The following is a 14,308-nucleotide window of genomic DNA, read 5'->3' as shown; positions in this document are numbered from 1 at the left end:
AGAAAGGAAGAAGAAACATTTTCATATCCACAACATACTGGTATAGTTGTAGTCAATGCCTATAGTCTCATGACTTGAAGGGCCAGAGGTTTGGTGTCTCTTTCAAACTCCTCTGTACTTAAACATGAATTTAACATTCAAGCAGCACATCATGGCATTTATCTTCAATCCAGGACTCTTCCAGTGAATAGCCATAATTGTCTGAACATGTACAGGGTTCTCTAAGATTATCCTTTCTTATTTTTTCTTAATGGGTTACATATGTAACCTAAGGAAACAAAAGTCAATTTTGCACAACAAACAATATAACTTCTTTTACAATCATGGTTTTCTCCAATGAGTCAATTCATAGTTTAATTATTCCTTATAGGAATCACAGAATCATTTAAAATATCTATTATTCTCTTTGATGAAACACAAATCACAAAAGATGATTATTCAGAATTTGATTTATAGTCTCTACAATACAAAAAAAATTTGTCTAAAAATAAAACTTCTGCAAAAATCCTTCCCAGTGATTAATTATAACTAAGGAAAATGCAATTACAAAATGATAATGTTTCCTGAGATTTACATTCTACTATGGAATTCTCCAACTTGAACTACCAGACATATTACTGAATAAATAGATGTATGTATATGTGAGGTATGTGCATTTACAGACATATGGGGGTAGAGTGTATACAAATATATACATATACACACATATTTACTTCTGAGTGAAATAATATTGCAGTGCCCTATAGCCACAGGCTTCCTACTTATTAGAGGGAATGTGTGAAGAATGAACTTAGGACAGACCTTTACTGTCAATATAAAAAGCCAACTATGGATACCTGAAGATTGATCAGCTAACATGGTTTCCTGTTAAAAATACTTAATATTTTATAAGTCCTAAAGTTTGGACAAGCTATCATGTAGTGCCTCACACCCCATCAGAACACAATCATGGTTTAGGGTGGATAGTGTAATCAGTCCTTCATTATTACAGGACAAAGGTAAGTCTTCGTTCAGTATCCTTTAGTAAGTACTGCAGAACTGCAGCTGCACACAAAGAGAAGTGCAGATTAAATGACAGACTTAGAGATCATCTTGGCAGACTATCCATAAGATTTCTTCACATAGATAGGCTTAGGAATGCTGGTAGCCTCTGTTTTGCATTCAAAACAATACATAAATGCTTTTATTCAAAGAAAACCTAAAACTACTTTTAAAATCTATTAAAAATTTATTTAAAAATTTTGTATACCTCCCCTCAAGTTGTTGATGAGGCAATTCCCAGAACATTTGAGAGATTCTCTCAAAACAATATAGGCTATTGCCACTGTTCTTGGCTCTTCACCAGAACTTGATGGTAAGACGCTCTGGTTGAAGATACCACACACTTTAGTGACAGGACATGGAGAAAAGGAGCTGTACTGATAAGGAAGCTGCCTCACCACTGGCTAGCTCTCAAAGTACCAGAAGGTGCTCCATAGTCTGTTGGGAGAGAAAAGCCAACAGCCTTGCAGAGATAAACACTGTCAGCTACAATAGTGACCACCCTGGCAAGTTATGCACTCAGGTTCAGCAGTGACAGGAATGTTATGGGTGTAACCAACCATATTCTAATTGAATTTAGGGCTCATTACACAGGAGAAAACAAATGTCTGATACTGTAAATCTCACCAAGAACCCATTGTTAAGGAGCTAATATGACCCAGGGGTGAACCTACCACTATTATTTTTCTAAATGGACCTGGAACCAAATTGCCCCATAACTACATATCTCCATACCCACAGATTAATGCAGCCCTCAGTTCTCATCAAAGAAGCTTCTTTACTCAGTGAAGGTCATTAACATAGAAACTCAAAACTCATCAAAGTGCAGAGAATAAGTGCCTGGGAAATGTTTAGCTATAAATTGAACATCTCTGTCATACCCCTTTTCTCCCAGGCTCAGGGAAATTTTGGAAGAGGAGTTGAAAAGACTTAAGAAGTCAGGAGGACCAGGATGAAAAACTGTCTTCTGTATATGACAGGAGCAATGCACTCATGAACTCATTGAAGCTATTGGCTGCCTGCACAAGACTTGCATAAGATCAAGCCAGTCAGCACTCCAGTATAGAGAATGGAGAGGCTCAAGGAGCCTCTGCCACTAGCTAAGGAGCTACTGACAGTTAATGACTAGTAGAGAGGGATAACCAGTTTTCTTTAGAAATGTGATATCTTGTAAACTGACCATCTTCCAGGAGATTGCCCCACAGCATTAATTAAATTGAATGGGTTATTAACAAAACAAAAACAAAGAGGCTTGCTAGGGACTGTAATAAGGGAATCTGGGAGGAGTTAGGAGGATTGGGAAGCAAATGATCAAATTACATCCTATGTATATATGTATAAAATTCTCAGAGTTAATGAAGTATTATATTAAAAAGAAATCTATACTTACAGAGATTATTTGTTTATTTAGTTATTTTAGGTAATTATCAGGTAATATATCAAACATTATGTTTTAATATTTTAATAAATTTGTATTGAAAACACTAGGTTCAAATTATGAACTCTATGTGGTATTTAGGAGCTGTATGACATTGAGAAAGCCATGTGATCTCTTTATGCCTCAGTTTCCTCATCTACAAAATATAGGCAATGATAAAATGGTATATCTCATCCATGGATTTGGTAGCTGGCATGAAACAATCTCTCCAATCACTGCCTTTCCCATATGACTGCTCTGCTTACTCTCATTATCAGGGATGTTTTGGATTTGGTTGTCAACACGTTTTATAATGTGTCAATTTACTTTCACATGTTTTTATATATAGAAATGTCTCTCAACCAGGGGCAATTTTCTTCCCCAGGGAAATACCTTTGGGGAAAAATATCTATAGTCATTCCACTGTTAAAACTAGGCAATTTCTATGATCATTGAGTTGATAGATGTCTAAAATATTGCTAGACATCTTACAACTCAGTCTCATCCCATCAGAAAAAAAAAGTATGCTGCCCAAATTGTTAAGAAAGCCTGCTTTAGAGAAAGAGAACTATGTACAAAAGCTACAAATCTACATTGCTTTGATCACCCTGAGATGACTTTTAGGAAGTGTCTGTAGCCTTCTGGGGGAAGTCCATCATAGGGCTTGGAGAGTGTACAACCTTACCTCGTTTCCAGTTTGCTTTCTCAGTATGACAAGATGTGATCTCTCAGCTTCTTTCTCCAGCCACCTGCTGTTATGCCTCCCAAACAATATTGGATTCTCACTTTACAACCATAAGCCTCAATAGATACTTCCTTGTCTAAATTGCTTTGATCATGATATTTTAGCATTGCAGCTATAAGTAACTAATACAAACTCCATAGCAGATGATGCGTATGAAGAAATATTTAGAGTTTGAAATCATTTGAAAAGAAAGTAGTTATACTCCAGTCCTCAAGCAATCTAAGTAACATCAATGAACAGGAAATTACTCTAAGAAATGGATTCAAATTAAAAGTGGCCCAAACACCCTAATGTAACAATACTATATGAAAATACGCATTAAAAGCAGACAAAAGGCAACGGTCTAAAGAACAGAGTCCTATAAAGAGGAGAGACATAGCAAGCTGCAATACCCTAAAAACAGACATATCAAATAAAATTGGCAGTGTTTTGTGGGAATTTTGAAAGAAAGCAGAGCTTCCTTAATACACAAGGCAAACATTCTATACTACATTTTAAGCACACTCACTAGGACAGAAGAAAACTGCTGACAAATAGAAGCAAAGACTCTGACAAGCAAAACAACATACTGTTCCTGACCAAGCCATTCTACAACATGCAGAAAGAAATCATAAAGAAACCTGAGCATAGCAGTGATGAATGTCTCCTTTGCACACAGCTGAGGCATTCTGTCCATTTATATGCATGTCTCCTCAGAGCATAGAAGATACATGGAAAGCTTGTCTTACTGACAACTGTTCCCAATCACTGGGTTCCTACAACATGTTAGGACCACCACAGTGCTGTCAGTCCAAATATTAATACTGGCCAATACAGACTACTATTACATGTGAACACCCCCTTTCATAAGACATGGACTACGAATATCCAAAATATGTAAGGGATTCAAGCAACTCAATAGCATAAAGCCAAATAACTCAGTAAGAAAAAGGACCAGGAACTCAAAAACACATTTTTGTTTGAGATAGAGTCCCACTCTTTCCTCTGCATCCCAGACTGGCTTGGAACTTGCTAACTAGCCTACTACCTCAGCCTCCAGCATGCTAGGATTACAGCGCAGAGACACTGCAAGCAACCTGATTGGACATTCCTCAAAAAGAAGACAAAGAATGAGTGAACCAATAAGCATTGGAAAAATTACTACTCCTAATGACCATGGACATGCAATGAACTACATCTCAACCCAGTTAGAAATTATAATTACTTTAAGTGCAAGAGATAACAAGTGCTGGAAAAGGGGTACAGAGGAAGTAGAATTCGTTTACTGCTGGTGGAAAAGTAAACCACTACAACTATTATGGAAAACAATATGGAGCCTCCTCAAAGACCTTAAATAGAATTATTATGTAATCCAGTGGTGCATGCATCCAATGAGACTGAATAAATGTCTGTCCTTCAATTTTCATTACAATACTACGGAAAAGAACCAAGATATCTAAACAAACTAACAGAGACATCTGCACATACACAAGGGTGCGCATACACACATATAAAAATAGAAAAATATTCAACCAAGCAGAGGGTGAAATTTTATCATTTTTGAGAATATGGATGTGTCTTAATGATAATACATTAAATGAAATAAACCAGTCAAAGAATGATTAAAAAAATGACAGGATCTTATTCATAAGTGGAACTATAAAAGTTATCTTGTAGAGGTTAAGCAAATGGAGTAGCTACCAGAGGTGAATGGAGGGTAAGGTAAGGAGATGTTGGTCAAAGAGTATAGTATATCAATAGGAAGGAATAAGAGTTCCAAAGACATACTGTGTAATATGTTGGCAATAATTCCTATGTTTTAAAATGCTAGCAATGGACATATAGCCACAAAAATAACTATGTGCTTGTACATATGTTTATTAACTAGATTTGCACATTTCACTTGTATATGTATTCCCAAACATCTTTGGAGACATGGTGTTTTGTATTTCATGTAAAAACATTTTTTAATGTTTAATTTATCATTATTGTGTACTTGTGTGTATGGTCCACCTAATATTATATGTGTATGTACGCACATGGAGAAGACAGAGGAAAACTTTTTGGAGTAAGTCTCTACTCCACCATGGGTTTCAGGGATAAAACAAGTCATCAGGCTTGCATAATATTTTACCTGATGAGCCATCTCACTGGCCCCAAACTTTTATTTAAAAAAAAAAAATAACTGGGTGGCAGGTATTGTTCTTAATAACTTATACTTCATAGTGATCTCTTGTTAGTTTGACTCCTCTATGGGACACTCTCTGCTTTGTCTACTGATCTAGCTCTTGAAGGATAGAGTCTTGGGATCCTAGGGGAGATTCAGGCTGTCTGAATGTCTCTGGGTCTGGGGTACCACATTCAGAGCATATTTTATGGACTGATAGGGATGATATGGCACACACAGGCTGAAAATCAGCTCTGTGCTCATGTGGCTTACTCTACTGCTAAGTATATACCTACAATGGCAGCTGTAGTGATATATTATTTGTACTCTAACAAATAAAGCTTGCCTGGGGATCTGAAGACAAAGCCAGCCACTGTACTAAACATAGAGGACAGTCAGTGGTAGCACAAGCATTTAATCCTATATTTGGAAGGCAGAGATTCATCTGTATCTCTGTGAGTTTAAGGCCAGGCAAATGTAAACAATGCACATTTGACATGAGCATCACATAGGATGTGAAGCACAGAACCACAAACACTGAAGTGGGCATGACACACAGTCCAAGTAATCTTCGAAGTCATGTGAAAACATTAAAGTGTTTTAGACAGAACCACAGTCTGTATGGGAATTAACAGTATTTTATAGACATATCTAGTAATCACATGAGAATTGTGGTGATATATTATGTCTCCCAATATATTGTGTACCCTAATAAAGCTTATCTGACATGAGAGGAAAAAGCCAGCCACTGTATTAAACATAGAAGTCAGGAAATAGTAGCACATGCCTTTAATCCCATTCAGGAGGCAGAGATTCATCTGGATCTCTGTGAGTTCAAGACCACACTGGGAACAGAGCCAGGCATGGTGGCATACACCTTTAATCCCAGCACTAGTTAACCATAAAGGTCTGGAGGTCTGTACAGACAGACAGGAAGTGACAGAGCTGGGCAGAAAGAGAAAATGATGTGGCTGGGCGGAAGGGAGATGGCAGAATAGAGAGGCATATAGGTGTGGGTATACAGGAAGTAGGTCTCTTTAGAAGCTGAAGAGTTGGTAAGATGAGGTTGGCTGTGGCTTGTTCTATTCCTCTGATCTCTCAGTTTTTCACCCCAATATCTGGCTCTGGGTTTTTTATTAATAAGACCGTTTAGCAATTTGTCTTGCAGAGAATAATTTCATTGGGGCAAATCTAGTTGAGATGAAGTTTTGGTAAGGTAATTAACAAAAATGCTTGAAGTAAAGCATGATCACTTGCTGCCTATACTGGATAATTGCACAAGAACAAAAAGGATGATGTAATGATTTAAAGGGCAGGACCACATGAGCCTTCATGTAGATTTGGATGTGATGAGGTTGGGAAGAATCTACAATGGCTCTCTGCTTTCTGACTGAGTACCAAGTGGTCATGCCATTAGCCAGGCTAGGAAATACCAAAGGAAGCAACATATCTACCTCCTTTCTCAGATTTTTAAATCCAAGATCAAAGAGGTGATTGACAATACAAATTCCAGAAACATTTTTCCTCACTTGTACACTCCAAATAGTTTTTTTTTGATGTGCCAGATTTTTTTTTTTTAAAAAGGAGTTTGTAAACCATTTAACTTACAAACACTGTTAGTTTCAAGCAATGACAACCACATTGTTAGTGATAATATGAGATTAAACTCTGCAATATTTTTGGGGAAAATAGAAATGTTTGTTACTTAAGATGAAGTTTTGAAGCATATAAATGTAATTCCCAAGAAAAATAAATCAACAGACATAAGTAGTTAGAGCAGACTACCTTTTTAAATTAGGATTACAGAGGACAAACTCCAGGAAGAGAAGCATTAGTATTTTGAAAAGGCTAAGACAGCAAATATCCAGTATCCCCAGAGCCAGAGTAACAGTCAACAAAGCATAACAAAAAAGGTCTAATTAGAAAGCAGCTGATAGACAGTAGGGAGGAAATACGGACCACTGCATTCTGTATATTCTGCTTCTGTACATCTGTACATTTGTGCTTAATTTTAGACTTTTAGTAACTATACAACTCCTGGTGAGGAACTGAATTTTTTTTGAGGGGTGTTGCATATAATTTGCCTTCTGATTGGTTAATATCAAATAGAAAAAGAACTTCTGATATTGCTTCATAGAGGGATATGTCTGAGTATCTCTAGGTTTGGGACTTATACAGTGGCAGGGAGGGTGAAGTGGAACACATTGAAAAGCAAAGAACTAAACTGGCAATATGGAAACAATAGGCAAAGAAGTAATAGTCATTAACATTGCATTTGGTTACAGAGTATAACCCATTAATAACTGTGTTAAAACATTCAGCAGGCCATTAAAACCCAGCAGAACACACACAGAGGGGGAGCCCCTGTGACTAAAAGCTATTTATGATAAATACTTAAAATACTTATTGAGGTGAATAACTTTCTGGATTTTGTAAAAAAAACAAAAACAAAAACAAAAAATCAACAACAACAAAACATTGCTGTGGAATAGTCCTTCTGTATGTTGTGAATATGTGTTGCTACCATTGATTCATAAAGAAGCTGCTCTAGCCTATTCAAGACAGGTTATAGCCAGGCAGAAAATCCAAGAGAGATAGGGGAGAAGAAAGGTGGAGTCAGGGAGACGCCATTCAGCTGCCCAAGGAACAAGATGCCAGCCACATGGTAAAATATAGATGAATAGAAATGGGTTAATCTAATTTGTCAGAGCTAGCTAGCTATAAGCCTGAGCCATACACCAAACAGTTTGAAATTAATATTAAGTCTCTGGCTGGTTATTCGGGAACAGGCAGGTAGGAGAAAGTCGTCTGTTTACAAATGGCACCTATCATCTGTTGTGGATCCACATAGACCTGAGAAAGCTTAAAATAGATTCTGAACACACAGAGACAGAGCTGCACTGGGCTTCCTAGTCTCAGTCTCATGCCAACAGCAGCACAGAAATGCATCTGCCTTCAAGATGGAGCTGGCTGACAGCTGCCATGAACTAAGCTGCATGGTAGATTTCTGCAGTTTCTCCCACAGAGAGGATTCTCCCAGCTGCTGTCTGCAGGCTTGAGAGCACAGCTGCAGACTTAAAAACACAGCTCCACGCTGAGTAATATTGCTCCCCAGAATTGGGGAGGTAAGCATGACTCCTTGGTACCTGTGCCATGTTGTTAAGCCAAGTGGGAAGGAGCCAGCAGACAAAGCCTAACCACACAGATAAAACATTTAAAAACTCTCCTGATCAGAAAATGATTACAAATACACAAAGAGATTCAGATGGACAAAACCTCTAAACGGGTTATAGTATATTTAAAAATATATGTAGGCTTGGAGGATGGGAGTGGGAAGGACAGAGAAAGTACTTACAAAAAGAAATAGAGTAGTAACATATATAGTGAGACATGTAATGATGGAAAATGCACAGAGAGTCTGGATACTGTGTATTATTGTGTTGTCTTTGGGTTTTTAACTGCAGAGAGACATTTGATTGTGGGGGCTGCTAAGATAAACCAACATATATATTTTAAAGGTATCTTGACTTCAAAATTTGTGTCTAAGGATATGTTGCTTTGGAAAAGAGGTTCTGGTTTTGTTTCCACAGAAGATGAGAAGTTGTGGATTCCTTCCAGGTTAATATGGGTCCATCAAGGAAGATCCCCTGAGAGGTCTCCAATGGGAGCTATGGCCCAGATGATCCAACATCCAGAACAGCTTCAAGGCAACTGGCTGAAACAATACAGCCTCATAGACTACTACAGTCAGGATTTGACCATAAACCTAAATTTTCTCAGGTTCCCCATAAAATTACCAGTGTCCCCAATCAGCAGGAAGTAGTATAGAAAGCTACACCCAAATTCCCAAAATATTGTTTATAAATGTTTGTTTTTATTTAAAGAGAGATATGATATAGAAATGATGAAGAAAGGGTAGATTACTATGATAAAAAGGGTAGATTATTGAATCTACTTTAATCCAAAAAAACAACTGTTAATTTCAAAATACTCTACATTGGTATGGATTTTGGTTTATTACTACAAATTTGAGGTCAATTTTGTTATACTGTATGTATATTTCTACTCTTGTTTAAGGTTTATGCAACTCATTTAAAATTGTAACATATCACTAAGAAATACAGATTAATAGTCATCTATGATAATCAAGCTTATAGTCATGTTAGTTAAGTATTTTAGGTATACAATGATATATTTCAATTAAATAATCTTCAAACACTTCAAAGACCTACAGAATATGGCATTTAAAATGTTTAAATGTTTAAAATGTAGGAACTTGGACTTTTCTGGACAGTGAGACATGTCTGCTCCTGGCAGCACCAATTACTTCAAAGAGGATGATGGGCATCAAAGAAACTCATTATGGAGTTTGCTTACATTGTGGAAAAGGTTAGCCTTTTGGGCAAAAAAACTGTTCTTGCCTGAACTGCTTGGCAATATGTTGTATAGACTAGATATACAGGACGCATAGGAAAGTGACCACTGAACTTTGCCAAAACAAGGCGAGATGATCCTTCAGGTTCCTGCTTCACAGAAGAAACTGCCAGACATTCTGCAGGATACAGAGATAAATAATTGATGAACTTTGCCAATAGGCAAAACAATCTGTCAAATTTCTTGCTTCACTGAGAAGTATGCCAGATACTCTAGACCTATAGGCTGAAGAGACCTATAGGCTGAAGATAGATGTCCTAATGTTATGGAGGAACTTTGGGTGGCTGTCCAGGCAGTCAGATGTCTCTGTCATTTCTAGAATTTTGGAAGTTGCTTGCAATACAACTGTTTGCTTAGGTAATATTATATCCTTCTGGGGTCTTTGATGAAATTGAAAATTAGACAGTTATAATTATAGTTTTACTTAGTTATGATAGAAGGTAAACTAGATATAAAACTTTAGACTCACAAAAATAGGATAGATGATAGAATATTTTCTTTAATTTTGCCAAATGCAAATAGACTAGATATAATAACTTTAATTCTTGATAATTGTTTGTTACATGTAATTTTACCTTCTTCTTTGTATATGAAAATCTTCCTCTCTCATTAGACAGAAAAGGAGAAGTGCTGTAGGCTGTCTTTCTGTATGCTGTGTGTTGCTCCCATTGGTTAATAAAGAAGCTGCTCTGGCTTATGGCAAGACAGGTTATAGCCAGGCAGGAAATCCAAGAGAGATAGGGGAGAAAAAAGGCAGAGTCATAGAGATGCCATCCAGCTGCCCAAGGAACAAGGTGTCAGCAGACCGGTAACACCAAGACCACATACAAAATATGGATTAATAGAAATGGGATCATCTAAAATGTCAGAGCTAGCTATCAAAAAGCCTGAGCCATAGACCAAACTGTTTGTAAAGAATATTAAGCCTCTGATGGTTATTTGGGAAAAGGTGGGCGGGAGAGAGTCATCTGTTTACAGACCCTAAGTTTCTTCGATGAGTTTTCTGATACATAAAGCTCTCCTACAAAATGAGAAGGCCAACATAAAGTCAGAGGATCAGCAGGAGGCACTGCAGTCACGTGATAGGCTATAGTTCCGCTGGGGTTGTCGACTGAAGATCTTAGAACATCAATACTCATCTTATGTTGAGAGGTTTATTGAAAACAAAAAACAAGAGCAGTCAAAATGACTTAGACAGTGTGGCCTCTGCCTCCTTGGTTTCCAAGTGTGTCAACTGAAAAAGCAAAACCACGCTCACACATACTGAGAAGCCTGAGCTTACACTCACACACACTGAGAAGACTGAACTCACACACACACACACACACACACACACACACACACACACACACACACACACACACACAAACACACACTGAGAAGAACCCTGAACTCACAGTCACACACTGAGAACAACACTGAACTCACACTCCCACACACTGAGAAGCCTGAAGTTACACTCACACACACTAAGAAGCCTGAACCCACACTCATACATAGGAATCACTACGAAGAAAACTGAGACACTGAACATGTGTTCTGCTTCCTAACAAAAAAATCAGTTTATACTGGGAAAAAAATGTTTGAACTCTCACTACTATGCTCCTTTACAACACCCAAAGTAACTTTCAGATGCACCAGGGGTTCAAATACAACTTTACAGAATAAGGCCATGAAGTAAGGCCCACATGCTCAGTGATTCTGGGAGACTGAAAAGGCTATATTGTTTTCTCTGTTGGTCTACACTGCCTGATTATCTCACCCTATCTTTAAATTAGAGGCTGTTACTGGACACAACCAGCAGGACTCTGCTTCTCTCACCACTGACAGGAAGTTTTCATTCAGACCCATGACTTTACAATGGGTATTCACACACACATGTATTTTACTGTTTCAATGTTTTATCTCATTCAGACTTCACACAGCTGCAGATGCAGATGTCCAACTCTGTATCTCGCATCTCCCTGTTGATATCTAACACCTCAAACAGGACTTGATTGCTCCTGAAACTCCTTACTTGTCCATCCCAGTCTTCCTCATCTCAACAATCACTGCTCCCAATTCCAGAGGCTTAAATGAAACTACAAGTGTCATGTCTGATTTTTCCAAGGAACCCTGGTCAGTAGGGGATTCCGTACCTCCCCGATTCCACAGTTACCTATGTTCATGGTTCATTCTGCTGTCATTAGCCTGCTTACAGAGCCATATGCAGCCTCTTCTTCTTCTGTTCCACATCCAATCTATCTCTAAGTACTGTTAGGTCCATTTCAGAATACACCGTGAGGGGGCTGGAGAGATGGCACAGTAGTTCAGACTACTGGCTAATCTTGCCGAGAGCCCAAATTCAGTTCCTAGCACCTACATCAGACAGCTTATCACCACCTGGATTTTCAGTACCAGAGTATCTGATGCTCCCTTCTGACCTCCACAGGAATGAGGTATGTGGACATGTGCACATACATATTCAGGTACACACACACACACACACACACACACACACACACTATTTTAAAAGAAATATTAAAATATACTGTGACTTCAACTCCACTCCAAATTGAAGACACCGTTAAGTCAGACTACCACATAGTTCACTCAAGAGTGCAGTTCCCTCTCTCCACTTCTAACTTTAGCAGTCTGATTGCCTCCAAATATTGAAAATGACCTTTGTATAATGTAAATAATGGTACTCTGCCCCTGGCTCAATTCTACTGGTAGCTTTCTGCCAACTCAGACTCAAACCCCAAACCTTGACCTTCACCAACAGAACCCAAAAGATGAGCCTGACTCTGGCTCACTTCTTGTTGCTCTCTGTTCTATCCTCTCCACACCACCATTCTGGTCTTTTCACTCTGGTTTCCTCAGTCATGCCCAACTTTTTCTTAAAGGCTTTAGTCCTTGGGGCTTGCTTTGTAGACTCCCTATTCCTATACCATGCTCCTTCCCTTTCCTTTGATGACACTTTGATGTCACTTCTTCAGAGAGGATTCTTCTAACTCCATGTACTCCCATTACTCTCCAATTCTACATGCTTGTTTTGTTTGCTTCAGGATGATTATTGCCCATTTACAGTTTTAAGAGTAACCCACCTGCTAAACTATAAAGTGCATGAGGTTAGAGACCCTAGCTTTTTTATTCAAGATTACATCCCCATTGCCTGAACGAGGGTCCTGTATAAGATTCTCAAAACACATTCAAGAGGTAAAGGAATGGACAGCCTTTCGTGACATATAGACATTCCACCTCCTATTTATTCAGGGCTGTTTGGTTATACTCACAAAAGTAAATGAAACCCACTAATTTCCTTCCACTTATTGACACTCCATTTTTTGTGAACTGATCCAATGTTCACAATTCTCTTTCCACACAGTAATCTCTACATGAGATTTTTTTTTTTTTTTTTTTTTTTTTTTTTTTTTATGGTTTAGAGAAACATTGTTTAATGGTAAAGCTTAGCACACTCCAGCACCAGGACCGGCATGGAGTCGAAGCAGCAGGGACGGCTGGGTGACCCCACGGAGCCTCACATGGCGAAGAGGATGAGGAAGGCGACCATCAAACAGAAGAGCCCCATGGCCTCAGACAGGGCAAAGCCCAGAATGGCATAGGAGAAGAGCTGTTGCTTGAGAGACGGGTTCCTGGCATAGCCAATAATCAAGCTACCAAACACTGTTCCAATGCCAGCCCCTGATCCAGCCACACCAACTGTGGCAGCCCCAGCGCCAATGAACTTGGCGGCTGTGTCAATATCCCGGGAAACAACACTGGTCTGGAATTCCCGTCTGGCCACCTGGAGAGGGGAGCTACTGCAGGAAGGCTGTTTAGATGGGGCCTCTGGCCTACTCAAGAGGGAAGCAGACACAGGCCTGATTAGACCCCTGGTACAGGAGCGAATCAGAACTGGAGAAACGAGCAGTGCCTTGGTGGTCTGCATTTTTCAATCTCCCCGCTTTAGCCCTTGGTCACAGCGCTCAGCTCCCCCACCCTCTACATGAGATTTTATGGATAAAGAACAACATTAACATAATAACTTCATCTCATCCCCCCACACAAATCTTGATCACAGGTAAAGACACAAACTGAGGCTCTCTAGTTTAGAAATATGCTGTTTTTTTTTTTTTCCCTGATGTTTCTGGATGACTTGAAAGGAATCAAATGGCCAAATTCCTGAGGCTATAACCTTAATAAAGGTAACCTTTAACATATCAGCCCAGATACTGGAGAGGTTCATTTTAAAATGTCTAGAAAAGGCTAAAGTGAAGGTTTAAGGAAGTCAACTTTCAGGTTCTTTTTTGAATTTGAAGTTTTGTAGTAGCATTCTCCTAGGAGACAGGTTAAGCAGCAGAAGTGGATATTCTAAGGTGAGTCAAAGCTGTCTTCTCTAAAAGTAGAAAGTACTGTTCTAGTTCAAGGTAGAATGATCAGAGACTGCCTGACTCTCAGTAAGTCACTTGTTCTCAACAGGAGAATGGAGAGCCTTATCAATTAGTTTCATGTGGCATCTGTGAATGGTGACTAATAAATGTGA

At 38.6% G+C, this 14,308-nt stretch overlaps 2 protein-coding genes across 6 annotated transcripts in view; both read right to left on the bottom strand.

The window, feature by feature from the left end:
• Nucleotides 1-14,308, bottom strand: part of Ccdc85a (coiled-coil domain containing 85A) — a 198,386-nt gene that overhangs the window by 15,506 nt on the left and 168,572 nt on the right. The gene's annotated exons all lie outside the window — the stretch shown is intronic.
• Nucleotides 13,204-13,778, bottom strand: LOC128108272 (ATP synthase F(0) complex subunit C1, mitochondrial). Its single transcript, XM_052734630.1, has one exon. The coding sequence runs from the start codon at nt 13,712-13,714 to the stop codon at nt 13,304-13,306; it is 411 nt and encodes a 136-aa protein (XP_052590590.1). The 5' UTR covers nt 13,715-13,778; the 3' UTR covers nt 13,204-13,303.

The sequence above is a fragment of the Peromyscus californicus genome, unplaced genomic scaffold, assembly GCF_007827085.1.
Source record: "Peromyscus californicus insignis strain IS unplaced genomic scaffold, ASM782708v3 Scaffold_13__1_contigs__length_99412109, whole genome shotgun sequence".
Taxonomy (NCBI): Eukaryota; Metazoa; Chordata; class Mammalia; order Rodentia; family Cricetidae; genus Peromyscus; species Peromyscus californicus.
This window is presented reverse-complemented; position numbering and strand designations above follow the sequence as displayed.

What these genes read in the sequence shown, in the direction of transcription:
- LOC128108272 (XM_052734630.1), bottom strand. Translation starts at nt 13,714, where the DNA reads ATGCAGACCACCAAGGCACTGCTCGTTTCTCCAGTTCTGATTCGCTCC.